General features: G+C 41.0%; 4 protein-coding genes and 3 non-coding genes across 7 annotated transcripts; 4 read left to right on the top strand and 3 right to left on the bottom strand.

Moving 5' to 3' along the window:
• Positions 1 to 1,749: 1,749 nt before the first annotated feature.
• LOC145699191 (RING finger protein 11-like) lies at positions 1,750 to 4,066 on the top strand. Its single transcript, XM_081776455.1, has 6 exons — positions 1,750 to 2,017; positions 2,059 to 2,141; positions 2,183 to 2,322; positions 2,366 to 3,304; positions 3,385 to 3,517; positions 3,630 to 4,066. Exons 1-4 carry the CDS (start codon positions 1,789 to 1,791, stop codon positions 2,433 to 2,435), a joined length of 522 nt encoding a protein of 173 aa, XP_081632581.1. The 5' UTR covers positions 1,750 to 1,788; the 3' UTR covers positions 2,436 to 3,304; positions 3,385 to 3,517; positions 3,630 to 4,066.
• Positions 4,067 to 4,403: 337 nt separating this feature from the next.
• LOC145697092 (uncharacterized) lies at positions 4,404 to 5,458 on the bottom strand. The gene is made up of 4 exons (XM_081774244.1): positions 5,408 to 5,458; positions 5,083 to 5,310; positions 4,632 to 5,042; positions 4,404 to 4,588 (listed from the first exon to the last, which is right to left on the bottom strand). Exons 1-3 carry the CDS (start codon positions 5,450 to 5,452, stop codon positions 4,923 to 4,925), a joined length of 393 nt encoding a protein of 130 aa, XP_081630370.1. The 5' UTR covers positions 5,453 to 5,458; the 3' UTR covers positions 4,404 to 4,588; positions 4,632 to 4,922.
• A 177-nt stretch (positions 5,459 to 5,635) lies between these two features.
• On the bottom strand, positions 5,636 to 6,150 carry LOC145697093 (uncharacterized). Its single transcript, XM_081774245.1, has 2 exons — positions 5,859 to 6,150; positions 5,636 to 5,815 (listed from the first exon to the last, which is right to left on the bottom strand). The coding sequence occupies exons 1-2, from the start codon at positions 6,106 to 6,108 to the stop codon at positions 5,697 to 5,699; spliced, it is 369 nt and encodes a 122-aa protein (XP_081630371.1). The 5' UTR covers positions 6,109 to 6,150; the 3' UTR covers positions 5,636 to 5,696.
• Positions 6,151 to 8,210: 2,060 nt separating this feature from the next.
• Positions 8,211 to 8,281, top strand: TRNAG-GCC (transfer RNA glycine (anticodon GCC)). Its single transcript has one exon. It is a non-coding gene; the product is annotated as a tRNA-Gly (tRNA).
• A 50-nt stretch (positions 8,282 to 8,331) lies between these two features.
• On the top strand, positions 8,332 to 17,624 carry LOC145700745 (ATP-binding cassette sub-family C member 10-like). The gene is made up of 12 exons (XM_081778070.1): positions 8,332 to 8,597; positions 8,647 to 9,073; positions 9,118 to 11,117; positions 11,544 to 11,684; positions 14,848 to 15,434; positions 15,484 to 15,720; positions 15,767 to 15,954; positions 16,107 to 16,274; positions 16,571 to 16,850; positions 16,891 to 17,109; positions 17,150 to 17,311; positions 17,357 to 17,624. The coding sequence occupies exons 1-12, from the start codon at positions 8,469 to 8,471 to the stop codon at positions 17,475 to 17,477; spliced, it is 4,659 nt and encodes a 1,552-aa protein (XP_081634196.1). The 5' UTR covers positions 8,332 to 8,468; the 3' UTR covers positions 17,478 to 17,624.
• On the bottom strand, positions 11,132 to 11,205 carry TRNAT-AGU (transfer RNA threonine (anticodon AGU)). Its single transcript has one exon. It is a non-coding gene; the product is annotated as a tRNA-Thr (tRNA).
• Positions 11,429 to 11,502, top strand: TRNAT-AGU (transfer RNA threonine (anticodon AGU)). Its single transcript has one exon. It is a non-coding gene; the product is annotated as a tRNA-Thr (tRNA).
• Positions 17,625 to 18,257: the final 633 nt, after the last annotated feature.

The following is an 18,257-nucleotide window of genomic DNA, read 5'->3' as shown; positions in this document are numbered from 1 at the left end:
CAACTTTATTCTTCAATTTTTATCGAAAAACCAAGAATTATTACTGGTAAAAGGTGCCCGTAAATCAAATTTCTAGCGCTTGAATTTGCTAAAATCGTGTGCAGTCTTGACAAAGGCGTGTTTTTTCACGAGTTTGGTGTGAACCAGGGTAGAAGAAAAGTTCATTTTCAGCGGAAATTACAAGTGTCAAGATTTCAAATATAATTTAATCGATTCCCTTTATTTACTGCCACTGTGTCTATATATTTTTGTTTAGAACAAGACATATCTTTGTGTATAATTTATGGAAGGGATGATGATCCTATTGAAGTCAAAGTTGCTTTTGGCCTGTTGCCAACAGGGCACGTGTCTATCTCCCATCTTAGGTGGTTCGATCTATACTTTTTTCGCCCTCTCAAGGGACAAGGAGCAAAAAAAAAGAAGGAAATTTTTAACAATTGTCGATGTAGAAGATCATCCTGGTTTTTACGCTTTTCGAACTAATGTTATTAGTTCAAGACCTGTCTTTTTGTCGAGCAGACAGTATAACTATTTGAGTCAACTTCATTACAAGATGATTGAGACATTTTATGGCAGGAAAAAGGGTGGCTAAATAGGCTAAATTGTCTGGAGCGGGAGTTTCCAGCTGAAGATTGCCTTTCAGAGAGCGGCTTTTTACGACTCAATCTAAAAGCGCTCTTCCAGGGGATCTCTCCAAAGCCTAGAGAAAAAGTTCAAAAGCCCCTCTCCGGGAGATCCAGAGATAGTTCCCCTTCTTTACATTCTGCCAAGCCCTGCGATTACTGTAAGCCACTGTTAGCCCAGTAGAGCGAACAGGATGACCTCTAATCAGAAGGTTTAACCCCAATTGGACCCGAAACAACACGCCTTGGTTAAGAGGGTTTATCTTCTCAAATTAGATCTGCCAGAAGCGCGTCTGTTACAATACCTTTTCTTTTTCATTTCAAGGTCGTGTTAGTTTATTTTTCTACATTTTGTTATTTTGTTTCAACAATCATTCACGCGATGAGGTCACGAGAATCATCAAATAATGAGTTCGATAGAGTCCATTTTTTCTTCATTTTTTACGAGAGAACGGTGTTTGAACTTCAATTGAAAGGGCCGTAATGCGTTTTTTCCACCGTTCGCAATTTTCATTAAAAGATAATTCCTTTTCTTTCTTTTTATTGCGAATCCAATTCTTTTCTTCTTCCAAATTCAAGTTGCGCCCTAGGAGGCTACCCACAGAAGCATTCATTTTTGGGTCGCCGACAGCTGATGAGGCAGATGCCAGAAGAGATTATTCTCCCCGACGCTTGTGCCCAGAGAATCCCTCCCTTTTTAGCCAGGAGCCGCTTTTCACACAGAATCAATAATCAGAATTGATTCTGTCTTTTTCCTTGTTCAGAAGGAACAGAAGATTGCCAAGAGAGATCTTTGAATTGTTATTTTTGCCACTATTTGTAGATAATGGCGACAGTTAGCGTAGACAGTAGACATTACTATTGACACCGTAATAATTGACAATAAGCAAACGAGCAGTCAGATAATTGGGTCAGTTAAAATCTGTTGAATTACAGTATTATTGTTATTTTTAACTAAAGTCTCGATTAATCTCTTCTCTTGCCCTGTAAAACTTTTGCATGTGTCTGTATGTCACCTGCAAGTAGCGTCGCTCACGTGAATAATTCCCAATCAGACATTCTGCCCACATGACTGTCCTTCACTTCTCGCTTCTTTCATTTTTCATCGCAAATAACAGCCTTTTTTCAGAAAAAAGAGACACGGACTTGAAAAAAACGGATAAAAATGGGAAACTGTTTACGATCGGAAGCCTCCGACGATGAAAGTCTAATAGATAGCGAAAACTTAGGCGACGCACCGGTTCCAGCACAACAAGAGAATGCACAACAGAGAAGCTCGCGACAGGGAGGAAATCGACAGAGAAGGCAAAGAGGCTGGCGTAATCGTAGACGCCAGCAACAGTATGCCAGGGAACCGCCTGTAGTGCCAGACGCGACGCAGTACTTTCACTTTGGTTAGAAAAAAGGTCAAATCAATTTGTCATTAAAATTTTAGGCGCGAATGTGATGGTGAGCAATCTTTCGGAAGGAGAACAAATTGCCGTTGCTCAACGACTCGGAATGATTCAATATCTACCCGTAAGTTGCATCCAGGTGTCTTAGAATCTAAATTTGCGTAGATCACAAAGTGGACAAAAGAAGAAAAAGGATCGGAAGAGTGCGCGATTTGCTTTGAAGACTTTGAAGAAGGCGTGCCCATCCGCTACTTGCCCTGCGTTCACTTCTACCACGCCAAATGCGTCGACGATTGGTTGATCCGGTAGCTGTCGACCCTTTTTCCATCTCGTAACCCCGCTATTCAGATCTTTCACCTGCCCAACCTGCATGGCTCCGGTCGAATCTGGACTCCAAGCTTCCCTTTCCTCAGCCTGACTGATTTTTCTTTTTTGAAAAGCTGAAACTTTTCTCAAGTTCAATTTTAAACCCAACAGCTTCTTGCTTTTTTCATTTTACTATTTTTGGTTTTCACCGAATTTTCTTCTACTGCAAAAAAAAAAGATCTTCTTGTACTCTTCTAAAAAACTTGCCATTATTCAACCAGAAAAGGGGTCGAAATTCAACCCTTTCTTTCACTGGTAGAAAATTTGGCCCACCTGCTTCTTCGCTCGTTCTGGCATTTCACTCTCTGTAAATTACTTCAAAGGTGTGTTTTTCCCATTTTATGCCTTATCCGTTTTCTTATAAAAAAAAAACTATTTGGAAAAACAAAAATCATGAATTCACTGATTGTCGCAAAACAGGACGAAGAGAATCAATTATCCCTAGCTCATTTTGATTCCAAGAGCTAGAACTCCTCGTTTTTCCAATCCAGCTGCTTTGCGTTATATTCTCCTCCCTCCGAATATGAATTCCCAGCTCTTGAATTTCTTACTTTCTCTCTCTGTGTGATGTTCGTTTGTAGTAGAGCAAAATAAAGATTTAAAAAAATCGCGGATGACGAAAGGTTCATCCTTCCTTTTTCCATTTATCCAAAAACCGCTTATTATATAATAACATATTATCACTCATAACTGAAACGTAAAACTTTAAGTTTGCTTTTTATGAAAATGCTTTCACCGTTTTGATAAAACTTTCTGGGCACTGCTGAGCTGTGCTCCAGCCTCTCAGAAAATTGCTTGTTTTCGACCATTCTTTTACTTTTATTTTTCGAAAACTATGTTCACAATTCATAAAAAATATCAAAAAACAGGCGTCTTAATTTCTCATTTTAGAATTGGCTGATAATCGAGATGGGTTCGAAGGTAGAGCAATCATATTATCAGTCGATATCTTTCTTTATACTTGAGTATTTTTAGAGGCGTTTCTTCTTACGAGTTTTTAGGGATATAAAAAGAGTTATGGCAAGGCTGCGTATAAGAACAAATACAACGCCTGGTACACTGATGTCAAAGACTTCATGTGGCTCTTGATGCAAAACCTGGACGTCCTGATGTCAGCGCTCATGCTTGTTTTAGGTCGAGTTCCGAGATTTATTTTTCACATAAATTGACGCAATTTGCCAAACAGAGATTTCAATCAAGATCATCAATAATCAGGAATTTTTTAATCCGGGAACTCTTAAAAAAGTATTCTACATTTTCCTCCGACGCAAGTTTACGAACTGGAAGCCTGGAAAGAAATCCTGATAAATGCTTTACCGAATTAGTCGTTGAGACTTTTTCGGGTTTTTATTTTGATATTTTTCATTCTGTGACAACTCTTTCTTACCTCTCATTTTTGCTCCCCAAGTGCCTTATGAATCGCTAATCCTTTTCTGTAGCAACTTTCTTCCGAATACCTTGTAATTCATTTTTTAAAAGTTTAAATGCAATCATTTGACTGTAAGCCATTTAAATAGTGGACAGTATTCAAAAATTATAATCATTTATCCCTTTTGCCAAAGAAAGATTTTCCAGACTTATGACGACATTTTCAAAACCTTAAATTCAAGGCGAATATGTTCTGACCATGAAATTTATCAGAATAAATACAATAACTTCGGTGCAATAAACTTTTAATACAAAGACAAATGAAATCGTTTTTTTTTACTATAGAAAATAAGGTTTAAAAATTGTTGCTTGTTCTAATTAAAAATCTTCTATTTTTGCGAAATTGAAAAACGCAAACTTGAGCAGGGCACTTTGTGTATGCTTTGCCTTCAGTCTCTCTTTCTACGTTACAGAGCATTCATCATCCTCGCAGTTCGGGTCGATGCTCGGGTTAGGCTTTGAGTTTCCTCAAAGTTCGGGTTGTAATTGTCGTACTCGTAGTCCGACGTTGAAGGGTAGAACATTGAGTAAGCGTCATACCGAAAAGAAAAAAGCTCAGATGTTCAAGGCAGTACAAATAAAGATCGACATATTTTATATACTTTTGAAGTTTATTGGCGATAAATGGCAGTTCAAATTCATAAATACTTTTTTCGTTCGGTTCTAATATTAGTCGGCTCGTCGAAAGACTTCAGCGGGCGCGATTTGCAAGAGTTTGGCGGTAATACCCATGCATTCACAGAAGATTCGTCGGCAGACAGCGCCGAGAAAATGTCGCTAAAAATATATTTCACAAAACGAATTCTTTGGAAGGACTTACAGATCGTTGATCTTGTTCTACCTCCATTTCCACAAGCGCTGCATCGAGGACGCTGTCGAAGATAGTCAACTGGTTCCCGAGGCGAATGTAGAGAGAGGAACTTTGGAACCTCTCGATCGGCTGGTTGCCTCGCCAGATCGAACAATCGAGTACATTCAAGGTCATCTTCACTAGCTGGATAGTCTTTCTCGCTAGTCGTCGAACAATCGCTCGTTTCTCATCCTCAGATGCCATTCTGAAAAGGTAGAAATCCGATTTATAATAATTCGGTAATCATTCTTAGTATCCTTCCTAAACAAACACTTCTTTCTCCAGACATTCCTTCTTGTCGAAAACTTTTCCCTCAATCTCTTTCATGATTTCTTCGCAGATCTCGTGGAGATTATTGCAGATTGAGACAAAGTGCTTCCTCTAAAAATTCCTCAATACCGCTTTTCTTATGCGCCTTTACCAGCTTGATGAGAAGAGTAATAGTCTTCTCTTTCGAGAAGACAATTTCTTCCACTCCCTTCTTGATTGCTTCCTCATAGTGGCACAACAACTGTTCCCGCTCGAAGTCCAAATCGGTCATTTCATTCACATCCGTGCACATATTCTCGCGACAGAGCTTCAGATAGAGGAGAGCAAGTTGAGCATGCTCGTAAACGTACTTGTCAGTCCTAAGCTTGAGATCCAAATGCTAAGAAATAATATTATTTGATTCGTTAACATAAGTCGCCCCATCACGAGGTGTCCATAATTCTAAAAACTATCTGTAACGAATAACGAATACATACATCGTCAAAGTATTTCTCCATTAACCCGTACAGTTCCTGCGCCATCTCTTTTCTTTCGTCAACTGACGATTATAAATACCGTCTTTTTTCTAAGAAAATGAAGTTCTCGAAAAATGGCAAAAAATTGAAATTTTTTATGCGCATTTTTTCTAGACGTTTTAAATCACAATTTCTTCACAATGAATACTGTCTTACAGACATTGAACCAAATTTCAAGCAATGTTGTTATTTATGAGGAGAATTTATTTGCAGAGAAGGTGAGAGAAAACGATCAAAAGACAGGAAATTTTCACTGGAACCAACGCGAGTATCTGAGGTCGTTCCTTTTGCCCTGCTGGATTGTTCGAAGAGCCATCTTACCGTAAGCATGGCATTTTCGGCAGGTCGAGGCCTTTTCGATGCCATTTCCTTGGAAAAATTTAAGAATATTGCATATGAAATTGAAACTTACGATCTTTAGCTCCTGGAACTTTGCACTGTCCTTTGTTCTGCTCCACGTCTCTTTTGCAAGCTTGTTTTTCTTGGCATCGAATGTTGAGCTGAGTTCGTCCGTTATTGCGTCGCTCCTCCACCATGCAAACGTTGGGCTCGTGAGTGTCTTCTGGATTGGCGTGGTCATCTCTGCATCGAACGAACTTGGCTTGAGCAAGGCACTTTTCGTAGGCTTCACCTCCAGTGGCTCCTTCAACGTTGCAGAGCATGCATGATCCCCTGATCTCCTTGATCGTTCCGCCGAAATTTCCTCGGATGTTGAAGGGTCGAACATGGAGTAGGTATCGTACTAGGAATTAGACTTTTGAAGAAAGTTCAATTTGATGCTTTATTTTCATCGCCGGTTTCATCATTTTCATTCAAAATCGAGTCAATTGTTTCATTTTGGTTACCTGAGCAGCAGCAAAAGCGATGAGAGCTCCGTAAAGTTTCATTTTTGACGATTTTCTTGGGTTAGCGATGTTCTATCCCTGACGCTCAAATTATCTCGAGTGATTTTTTTCCAGATCCTGCGCGGTTTATATAGGAGTTGTAGCAGTTTTGGTATTAACCGCGAGCACGTTTACGACAACAGATTATCGGGAATATTAAATCGCCGATCATACTTGTTTACGGCTATAACTCGTACCAGGTGCGAAGAGGTTTTCTATTTTAGAGCAAAATAAACTACCGAACTTTCGCGAAATTGCGCAGATTTGTATAAAAGGTCGGAAATGTACATTTCGGAGCGGCTTGCGTAAAAATGGATTAGCGCTTTGATTATGCCGCGGATTTCGGAAAATGACGTCGAAAATCCGTCGTTTAAACCTGTTCAAGCTGACCAGAAGTACTGAATTTACCATGCGTTACCAGAGTTGCAAATTTGCTGAGCTGAGTGAGCTGAGCTGGCTGAGTGAGCTGAGCAGTCGCTCAGCTCACTGATTTTCGAAAATGAATTTATCTGCTCAGCTCAACTCAGCTCAGACAATAATCACTCAGCTCAGCTCAATTATTCTCGAACATGATCTGTTCTGCTCAGCTCAGACAAGTATCATTCAGCTCAGCTCAGCTCAGCTCAATAATTTTAACACAATTTCACTACTAAAAAACAGTAAAAAATAGCTCAAATCAGCTCACTCAGCTCAGCTCTAATTAGGGTCTGCTCAGCTCAGCTCAGCTCAACTACCTTAACAAAAGGTCTGCTCAGCTCAGCTCAGCTCAATGACCTCTGAAAATGGCCAGCTCAGCTCAGTGAGCTCCGAAATAGGCCAGCTCAGCTCAGCTCAGCTCAGAGAATTTCTCACTCAGCTCAGCTCAGCTCAGCGAAAATAAAGCCAAATTTGCAACTCTGTGCGTTACTGGTTATGAAAAAAGACATAATCTGATCTGAAGGAAATCAACAAAGACTCACTCGTTTCTGAGAAGAATTTTAACAACTGCTATCAAGATGGAACTTTTGGTAGTTACTTTAATGAAATACAGTTTTTTATGGAATTTTTGGACATAAAATTTTTGGACATTTTTGCAATTTTAAGGGGATTTCTTGGGACACTTTTCAAAAGTGCCTGTGTCAAATTTTTGGACATTTTCTGCGCCAAAATTTTGAATTTTCTGTTTTTTGCTAGATATGACGTTTTCTCTTCTCAAAAATCTTATTTTTTCTTTGAGAAAGAAAAGATTGAAGGTTTATCTCGTACCCCTGGAACTTTTTTTGTCTTTAGAAAAAGAATGAAACAGAGGATGATGGAGATTTTCCTCAACAAAAATGTCCAAAAATTCCATAATTAACTGTACGTTCCAGTTTATTCATACAACCTTCCTCATAAGAGCAGAAGCAAAATATGTAGATTCATTTTTAAGATAATTATTCGATCATTCTTCGAGAAAAAACTAGAGGAAAAGGACTTCATTTCATAAAAGGTATTACCTTAAAGGTTGAAAGCTTAAAAATAGTCAACGAATCTTCATTTGAATTTGTAAGGTATAAAATAAGCTACATGCATGCAACCGAGTATTTATACCAAAGTTGACTACTGCCAGTAGCAGCTGTTTCGGTCAACTAGATCTACTTTTTAATTCTTATCAGCACTCGTATCTACCCCTGAAATGCAACCATCTTGCCACCAAAGCAGGCAAATGCATATGTAAAATGTAGAAATTACAGTGGCCGGTGAAGTTTTCTGTCGACCGGACTCGCGTTGCCAAAGGTGAAACTGTTGTCTCCGTCGACATCAGTCGACATGAAGAGATCACCTAAATAGCAATCAATAGAAACAAACAAAAACTATCTGATGAGCACTTTATGTAATTAAAGGTGAATATCGTTCTCCAAGCAACGTTGGTTCAGTGGTAGAATTCTCGCCTGCCACGCGGGAGGCCCGGGTTCGATTCCCGGACGTTGCAAGCTTTTTTCACTCATCGCCGCTCGACCAATCAGCACAGCGCGCCCTTTCTGTTTTTTTCATCATTTTTCTTCGGAAGAGTCTCGCTGCGAAATCAATAACTCTACTCTTTCGATAATCGAGACAAACTGACGCAGACACAAAGAAAATGACCGACAGCTAGAGAGAATCCAAAGAAAAAAGAAGAAATGACAAGTAAACTGCGTTTTTCGCCGACTTTTAATGAAAATGTCAAAATTTCTTCAACCCAAAATGATGCCGAGAAAAGTTTCAATTATCAAAATTCTATTTGGGATTCTTGGCCGGTCGTTGTAAAGGTGAAAGGGTTATCTTGGTTGCTTAGGATGTTAAATTTCTTTCTTTTAGGTCGTCTGTAATGAGAGTTCCCTTGAAGTTTGGCATGAAAAAGACGAAGATTTCGGAAACTGCTTCGGGCTGACCCTTTTTGGTCTCATCCCAGCGGCCGTTTTCGCCCTTGTTAGTGCCTATTTTCTCGCCAAACCGTCACCAAACATTCGCCTTCCCGAGTTTCCCTGGCAGATTTGGATAAAAATCACCGTCAACTTCTTGATCAGCCTTCTTCTGATAGTTCACCTTGTTTCGCTTTACTTGCCATTTGACAGTCTTTATGCTCCACCTTATCCCGCCCTTCTTGTTACCTACCTGTTCTGGATCATCGCAGAAGTTCTTCATCTTTTCTATCTTTATGCTTTCATGGTTCCCTACAAGCTCTTTTTCAAACATGGCCCAAGCTGGATGCTCATGTCTTGGTTTCTAACCATTCCTTATTATGGTAAGTTTTCTATTAAATCTACCCCCTTGAATTATCATTTTTAGCCCAGTCCATCAAGTCGAACATTCATTACCAAAGATCCGTGATCGACAACGGCGTTTGGATTTCCATTTTATGTCTGAAGCTAATTTACCTCATCGCCCATTTATGCCCCCACTCGCCCGACTTCCAGCGTCTTCCGCATCAGTACCAGCGCGCGATTCGCCGCGACGGAAGATCTTCAACAGAAGGAAGTGAGGAAGAAGGATCCTTTGCAGATCGATCCCTTCTTCTTGGAGAATCTCTTACCGCTAGTTACAGAAGAAGTGGCCGCGCCACAGTCTCTCCCGAAGTCGGAAACACTCTTTGGACGCAAATGACGCTCTCTTGGCCGATGAAAATGCTCCGCCAGGGAGCTCGATTCGGAATCAATACAGTAGAACAAGCAATGATTCTCCCACGAAATCTGAAAGTTCTTTACACAACGAACCTATTCGGCGTTTCTGAACTTGTCCGGCCCGTTCCCTTGTACACCCGCTCTTCCAGCAGCACGAGTTTGGATGAATCCGACATGGACGAAATCAAATCACTCTGGAAGAGAATCGCGAAAGTTTACGGCTTCAAATTCGCTATGTTTGGAATCTTTCAATTCACCACGATGCTTTCCAACTTTGCCAAGCCACTGACACTTTCCTATCTTTTGGAGTACATGGAAGGGGATGTCAAGGACCCCGAAACTGGCTTTACATACGCTGGCATTCTCATCGCTCTTACTTTATTCGAGGGCACGCTTTCCGTACACCTTGATTATCAACTCCAGCGCATGAAACTATCCCTCCGAAGCGCGCTAGTCACGAGTGTTTACGAAAAAACAATTCTAGTCGCTCGCCACAAATTTGAAGGAAAAACAATCGGGGAGATTCTCAACTTGATGTCAACTGATTGCGACAGATTGGCCAACACAGTGGTCAATTTGCATCAGATTTGGTGCGTTCCTGCTCAAGTGATTCTCGTGCTCGGATTGTTGTACTTTCAGGTCGGCTACGTTTTCAGCATTGGACTTGGTTTCTCACTGGTGATGATTTTCGTCAATCATCGGCTGGGCAAATTCATCGGCAAAGTCAACAAAGAATTCATGAACGCAAAGGACGCTAGAATTCGACTCCTTTCAGACATCGTCTACTCAATCAGTTTTATAAAAATGACGGCGATGGAGAAAATCTTCAAGAAGAAAGTCGAAAAGCTGAGGAAAGAAGAAATCGGACATCTTGGGAAAATCAAGTACCTTGATGCTGCGTGCGTCTATTTTTGGGCAGCTACTCCTGTCATTCTTTCCATCATTCTTTTTACGATTTTTTCGTATTTTGGCGAAGCATTGACTGCTGCAAAGGTGTTTACAAGCTTGTCGCTTATTAATTTGTTAATATTCCCGCTGAATGCTTACCCCTGGGTAATCAACGGGACGATGGAAGGCTACGTGTCACTCAAACGACTTCAAAAGATGCTTGACTTGACAGTCATCGACTACCAACAAGTGTACGAGCCGACCACCGCCGATGATGACTGTGCGTTGCTCGATTCTCCTTCCATGTATGGGCTTGTCAACAACACAGAAGTGCCGTTTATTTTCAAGCTTTCGAATGCTTCCTTCACGAGTTCTACCAATATTCTCGCTCCTTCCACAGTGAAGAACATCAACTTCAAAGTGGCAAAGGGAGATTTAGTCGGAATCGCGGGCGACGTCGGTTCCGGAAAATCCAGTTTGTTACAAGCGATCGCTGGCGAAATCGATAGAACGTCCGGCTCTCTCCTTATGAATGACAATCACGACGGGTTGGGACTTGTGACGCAAGAGGCCTGGATCTTCAATGGAACAGTACGTGAGAATATCGTCTTTGGCTCAGCTTACAATCCGGAATTGTATCGAAAAATCATCGAAGCTACAGCTTTGGTCGCGGATATTGAGTCATGGCCAGCTGGAGATCTCACGTGGCTTGGTGAGAGAGGAACAACCATCTCGGGCGGACAAAAGGCTAGAATTCATCTAGCCCGGCAAGTCTATCAGGTATGAAAAACAAAAGGCCCGACCGAGATTTGAACTCGGGATCTCCTGATTACTAGTCAGGCGCTTTAACCAACTAAGCCATCGGGCCTGTCTTCAGCGCCTACAAAGGCAATTTATAAATCGTGCATGAAAACGAAAATTCTAGCGCTGATAAAAATTTCCCAAAGAGATTCCTCTTTTCTTACTTGGTTTTTATATTCAGCACTTTTTTGATAAAAGTAAGATTTCGAATTTTGTGAAAATGACACTAGAAAAGCCTAAGTTCCACTCTTGCATTGTTTTAAAAATGACCTTTGAAAGCTTGAGAAACAGGCCCGATGGCTTAGTTGGTTAAAGCGCCTGACTAGTAATCAGGAGATCCCGAGTTCAAATCTCGGTCGGGCCTTTGCGCCCTAGAAAGGGTTGAGATTCATTCCGTTTTTCTAGGAGAAGGATATTTATCTTCTTGACGATATCTTTGCGTCGTTAGATCGCCGAGTTGCTTCGCATATTTACGAAAACGTAGTGATGGGCCTGTTGAGAGACACAACACGTGTAGTGGTCAGCCACCAAATCGAGTTTTTACGACAGGGTTCCAAATTTGGCCAAAAATTTTTGAATTTGAGCGAGCGATGAGCGAGCGACATTTGAGCGAGGGCTGAGCGAGCGAGTGGCTGAGCGAGATTTTTCAAATATCGGCTGAGCGAGCGGAGCGACTGAGCGAGCGACGTTTGAGCGAGATTTGAGCGAGGTTTGAGCGAAATCTGAGCGACATTTGAGCGACATTTGAGCGACGCTCGAGCGAAAATTTTGTCTACCCCAGGCATTCAAATTTGCCAAAAATCAAGGCGAAAGCGAAGCAAAGGCGAAAACATTTCAATATTCCTCAAGCGAAGCAAGAAAATTTTGGTTGACGAACGGTTCGCCAAAATAGACCTCTCCAGTACGGTTCGCTGAGAAGGTTCTTAGCGTACCTTACTTCATTTTTCTGGTCATCAATAGAAGTTCTTTTATAGCCCAATCTGGCTGCTCCCGCATTTCCCAAAATCGCGCATTTCTCAAATCGCCAATTCAGAATTCTGCCGATTCAGGCTTTTTGGAAACGGAGGATTGAGAAAAGCAGGATTTTGAGGAATGAAGGATTCAGCTAAAATTTCAAGTCCGTTTGGTTTCCATTTGCCAAAGTTGCCGTTTGCCCAAGAGGAAGCCAATCCTAGTTTCAACCCCAATACAGTATTGCCAATACTGTATTGGCAATACTGGCTTCAATCATGTTTTCTCCAATATAATTGATATAATATCAATGAGGATTGACCCGCTGAAAAAAATAAGTGGTCGATTTCCTATCCCTTTATGAACAAAACTTTGTGACAATAGTAAAAAAGTACCCAAAAGTTCAATTCCGGGCTCAAAATTTCGAAAAAAATTCATCTTCCGGTCACTAGAGGTCATCAAAGTTCAAAATCAGTTTTTCTAATACAGAGTATTTCGTCAATTCTGGTTTCTACATCTTCAGTCCTAGCTTCACCGACTTCAATCACGGCTTCTCCAATGTCAATCCCGGTTTTTTGACGTCAATCCCGACTTCAATGTCGATCCCGGCTTCATCAGTTTCAATCAAGGATTTTTCAACAATAATCTTATCTTCGAAAAGCCATTATCGACATTCAAGAAGCGATAATAGAGAACTGAGAAGCCGGAACGATTGAAGAAAGTGACGGCCGGATCGGATTTAAAGAAGCCGGGATTGACGCTGGAGATGCCAGGATTGACGTTCGAGCCACCAGGATTGACGTCAGTAAAGCTAAGATCGAAGTTGTTGAAGCCAGGATTGAATTTGGTGAAGCCAGGATTGGCTATGGAGAAGCCAAGAAAATAAAGTTATATGATAAACAAATTTAAGGGGAGGTCGTCAATATCGGGGTTTCTCTTGAGCAAAAAGCGGGAAAACCTGATTGGATAAAGAAAAACAAATTGTTAGGGGAAAAGAAAAGGGTTGAAAGAATTCATCGGCGAAAACAAGAAAAATTTTGGCCAGAAAACGGTCAAAAATCCCGTCAAACTAGGGCCATTTCGCAAAAATCGACCAAAAGCGTTCATTTTTTAACAATTTTCTCAATTTAACCCCCTAAAACTTATTTTCATCATACGATTTTAGGCTCAATAGACTCGCCAGAATCTGTAGATTCCAAATATATATTATTCATATGCACACTATTTGTATAAGTGTGATTTCGATCACCACTGAAAATCCATATTGACGACCCCCCCCCCTTTAAATTTGGTAAGCATGAAAATTAACTCAAAAGAAAAAAAAAATCCCGCATTTCCCGAAATCCTGAATCGGCGGACTCCTGATTTGGCGATTTGAGAAATACGGGATTCTGAGAAATTCAGGATTTGAGAAATGCGGGATTTTGGGAAATGCGGGAGTAGCCTGGATTACCAGAGGACCTCCCTTTAATTGTGGATAAAACGTACCCATCCTGCGCCCTTAATTTCGAATAAAGCTTACCCCCGATTCTCTTAATTTCGCAAAATGATGACGTGACAACGCGGAGATGACGCACACTCATTAGGTAGTTTTTAAACAAGCGAATGGGGTTGCCGCTAAGCAAAATCTAGAAAGGTAGGGTTCCGAGCGCGCGACATCACCGCGTTGTCACGTCATCATTTTCCGAAATTAAAAAAATCGGGGGTAAGCTTTATTCGAAATTAAGGGCGCAGGATGGGTACATTTTATCCACAATTAAAGGGGGGTTCCCTGGTATACGGTACAATTTATACCTCTACAATCAAAATCAGGCTAGCCGTAAAATATTCTATGTTAACCTACTCAACAGTTGTAGACGGCGGGGAAAACCCAACGACCTAACACGCCAACTGGATATTGAAAGTTAACATAACCAATTTTTGAGGTTAGTCTAATTGTTGAAGAAACCTGTTGAATCGCTGTAATAATCGAAAAAGAAATAAGGAAGCTGTCGTAAAAAATAAATTATTGGGTTGGCTTGGGTATCAATGATAATTTATCATTGATAAATCAGGCTGACCGAAAAATATTATATATTAACTCACTCAACAGATGTAGACGGCGGGGAAAACCCAACAACCTAACACGCCACCTGGATATTGTGAGCTAACAAAAGCAATTTTTGAGTAGAGCCTAAATTTTGAAAAAATGTAGGGCTGAGGACGGTGGGTTTCAGCGAAAATAATTTTTTTATTGTTACCAACTCAATAGTTGTAGACGGCGGGGAAAACCCAACGACCTAACACGCCAACCGTATATTGCTGGCAACAATATGTTAAAATTATTCGCAGAATTTATTTAAAATTCTCTCTTTTTAATAAATCCGTGGCTTAAAATCCTCCCCATTCATTCGCTAACCGCCAAGGAGTTTTTAGATCTTGGCCAATAAGCGCGGAGAATTGGCTAGTGAGTAATATACCTCGCTCAAGCGTCGCTCAGACCTCGCTCGAGCGGCGCTCAAACCTCGCTCCAACGTCGCTCGAACCTCGCTCCAACGTCGCTCGAACCTCGCTCCAAAATCGCTCCAGCCTCGCTCGGATCTCGCTCAAACCTCGCTCAGCTATCATATTTTTTGACCTTGAGCGAGCGAGCGACTGAGCGGTTCTCTATGAAAATCAGTTGAGTGAGCGGAGCGTGAGCGATCGCTCGCTCGCTCATCGCTCGCTCACGCTCAGATGTCGCTCAGCGCTCAGCCAGAATTGGAACCCTGTTTTACGAGATGCAAGAATTGTGTACAAAATGGAGAACGGGGAGTTCGTTGAATCCGGCACCCCGAACGAGATTCTTGGCGTTTCTAAATTCGCCAGCGTTGTTCCCGAAGAAGAGTTTCACGCGACCGAGGGAAAGAAAGACGAAGAACAGGCGGAAGACAAAGCTGATGGAGCCGTTTCAGCGGGCGTTTACAATGCTTACATCAAAGCGACGGGATACCCACTTTTCATCGCCATTGTTTTCTTCGTCGTTCTCATGCAGCTTTCCAAGAATCTCAGCGATCTCTTCCTCACTTACTGGATTCACCATGATAACGACAATACGACGGATTCTTACTACTCTTCTCAAAAAGCCAGAACTGCGTTTAGCGAAGACCAACTAATCCCGATGCCGAAGAAGCTCTCCTTCATTCAAGTTTTCATCATAATCGGCGCTGTCAATTCCGTCATCACTCTGATCCGCGCGTTTTCTTTCGCAAAGGGAGGACTTGTCGCTTCAAAACGGCTTCATGAGAAGCTCCTTGACTCTGTGTTGAATACTTTGCCAAGCTGGTTTCATAAGACGCCACCTGGACGACTGATCAATCGTTTTAGGTAAGGTTTTATTTGGAAACAGTTACAGTGTATTGTAAATGAAAATTAGCTCGGACATAAACGAAGCTGACGACGGACTTCCTTTCATCCTCAATATTTTCATGAACGATTGTGTCCAACTAATGGGAACTATCGTCATTATTTCCTACGCTCTACCTTGGTTCGTCGTCATCGTTATTCCACTCATGCCGTTCTACTCGTCTTTGCAGTTTTATTACAGGCATACAGCTAGAGATCTTAAGAGACTAGCAGCTACGTCGCTTTCACCGATCTACCAGCATTTCAGGTAGCGATCTACTAAATTCTGCCCTAATAAAAGTCCCTAATTCTAGTGAAACAATTACTGGCGCTTCTACGATTCGCGCTCTTCGAAAACAGAACCAGGAAATTCTGAAAAATGCTAAATTATTGGAAGCGAATCAAAGAGTAAACTTTTCAATGCTTGCCGCTAATAGCTGGTTGAGCTACCGGCTTACAATTGGCATCGGTGCGACAGTCACAGGAGTAGTGACGCTAATAGGTATACTGTTTTATTAAAAACCTTTTATCTAACTTAAAAGCATTCTTGCTAAATGACGAAAACTTCTTTCGATTTTATGAATACTTTATTACGACAAAGCATCGTAAAAACAACATTCTTAATGTTTTAATTAAACTAAAAGATTCTTTTAGCAATTACACAGCACGAATACGCCACTGTAGATCCATCACTTATCGGCTTGGCATTGAGCTATGCGTTGCCTCTTACTGGAGTCATTTCCGCATTCATGAGGGACTTCTTGAGCACTGAACTTGGATTCATCTCCGTCGAACGAATCGATGAATATTCAAAACTTGAAAGTATGAGATAATGATGTTTTCTTAATTATTAATAGCCTTTGAGAAGGCTATGACTATTTTTCTTTTTCGAATAATTTTCAATCCTTCTGACGTGATCAGTATTCTACTGTCAAGCTTCATTATATTTGATGACATTGTGGGTGAAAGAAGGAGTGACTATTATTTGAAAAAAAGATTCTTCTCTGTGGTATATTCAGTGTCAAAAATGTTGCCAAAGGATTGAATAATCCTGAGTTCACATTTTATCGTATCATTTTGGATAAAATAAGCCCTGGAAATTCTAATGACGGGTTTAGGGGAGGGTGCAGGCCCAACACAGCCTGTGGTGAAGAACTGGCCGAGAAGCGGAAATCTTCAGATAAACAAGGTCCATCTTCAGTATCCCGGCGCCTCGGAAGAAGCATTGAAAGGGCTCTCTTTGCAAATCAAAAATGGAGAACACGTGGCTATCGTCGGGAGAACTGGCTCAGGAAAGTCGAGCATTTTCAAGACAATCTTGAGGCTTGAGGAATTCCAAGGCACGATTAGACTCGACGATGTCGTACTGAAAAGCGTTGACGTTCATTCACTCAGAAGGTGTCTCACTTTACTTAAATAGAGCATTGACCTTATTTAGAAACGTAACGACACTTTCTCAAGACGAATTCCTTTTCCATGGAACCATATCCGAAAACCTGGACCCGGAAGAAAAGTTTTCCACTGACGAAATAAATGCTGCTGTGGACAGAGTGGGATTGCGTGGCAGAGTGGACAGGATCGGGGGTCTTGGTGGAATTATTGAGGAGCAGGGGCGAAATCTGTCACAGGGGGAAAAACAACTCATGTGTTTCGCAAGGTGGGTTAATTCCTCTGAGCTTTGCGTCAACGATTTTTAGGGCACTTCTTTCGAAGAAGAAACTTATTCTCATTGATGAAGCCACATCATCAGTTGACGCTGAAGCCGACTTGAAAATTCAGCAGTTAATTAAAAACGAGTTCAAGGGATGCACAGTACTATCGATTCAACATAGACTCACAAACGTTTCCTTCTACGATCGGTAAGAAATAGCTGCAAAATTATTCTTTGACCCTGTTGATTTCAGAGTTCTGGTGATGAACCACGGCCACATCGAACAGTTTGAAAAGCCTGATGCCCTGATTGCCGACAAAGCTGGTCTTTTTGCGCAACTACTTCAAAATCAAACGGAACAATTACACGAATAGACCTACGAAAACGAATAAACGATGTTCAAGACATTTATCAAACAGCGACAGTTCGATCCAAATTAATTTTGGACAATTTCCTTATGTATTATTGAATTGAAATTACGCCATTTATTTCACCCGAATAAATTTACATGTCATATGTTATTTCTCGATCTCATGATCATAGTTCATTTTCCGGAATATGAATTTGTTTCGAAGATGATTGCGGAGAAAAAAATTACGGTTGATCAGACAGCGTGTCCGATAATTGCTTTTATATAACATGAATTTCATACCATGCTGTAAATTTTTTTGGTTAAATATATTTATCGAAATTTGTGTCACAGAAATGATTTTGTTGGGCATTCGTTGGTTGTCTTTTGGTAAAAGTAAAGTAGAAAAAGAAATGATAAATCAGTAGGTAGTTCATAATTCAGTTCGTAAAGCCCATTCTTCTGAGATAAGTCAGTTTTCTCATGTTTCTTTGGCCCATCGCAAACTTCCGGGGGGATAAGTTTCGGGTTGATTCCAGTTCGTTTCGTGTGCGCCGGGCTTTCAACTGCGGGAGCTACTGTATATCTATTGTGGTAGTAAATGTTGTTAGCATATCTGTTGATTGCTGCTTTATCCGCTAGAACGAGGCAGGATAGCTGCGATAGGAAAAATAGTAAATGCATGATCGAGGCCATTTTGATAGTTTTTTTTTGTGGTATAGATAAGCGATTGCTCTTTTTCGTGTGATATCTCCGGTAAAAAGATTTCGTTATTTTATACTACAGGTGATGGCGCACACGAGCT

This window comes from Oikopleura dioica, chromosome 2 (assembly GCF_907165135.1).
Source record: "Oikopleura dioica chromosome 2, OKI2018_I68_1.0, whole genome shotgun sequence".
NCBI classification, from domain to species: Eukaryota; Metazoa; Chordata; class Appendicularia; order Copelata; family Oikopleuridae; genus Oikopleura; species Oikopleura dioica.
Note: the sequence above shows the minus strand (reverse complement) of the source record. Positions and strands in the feature narration are given on the sequence as shown.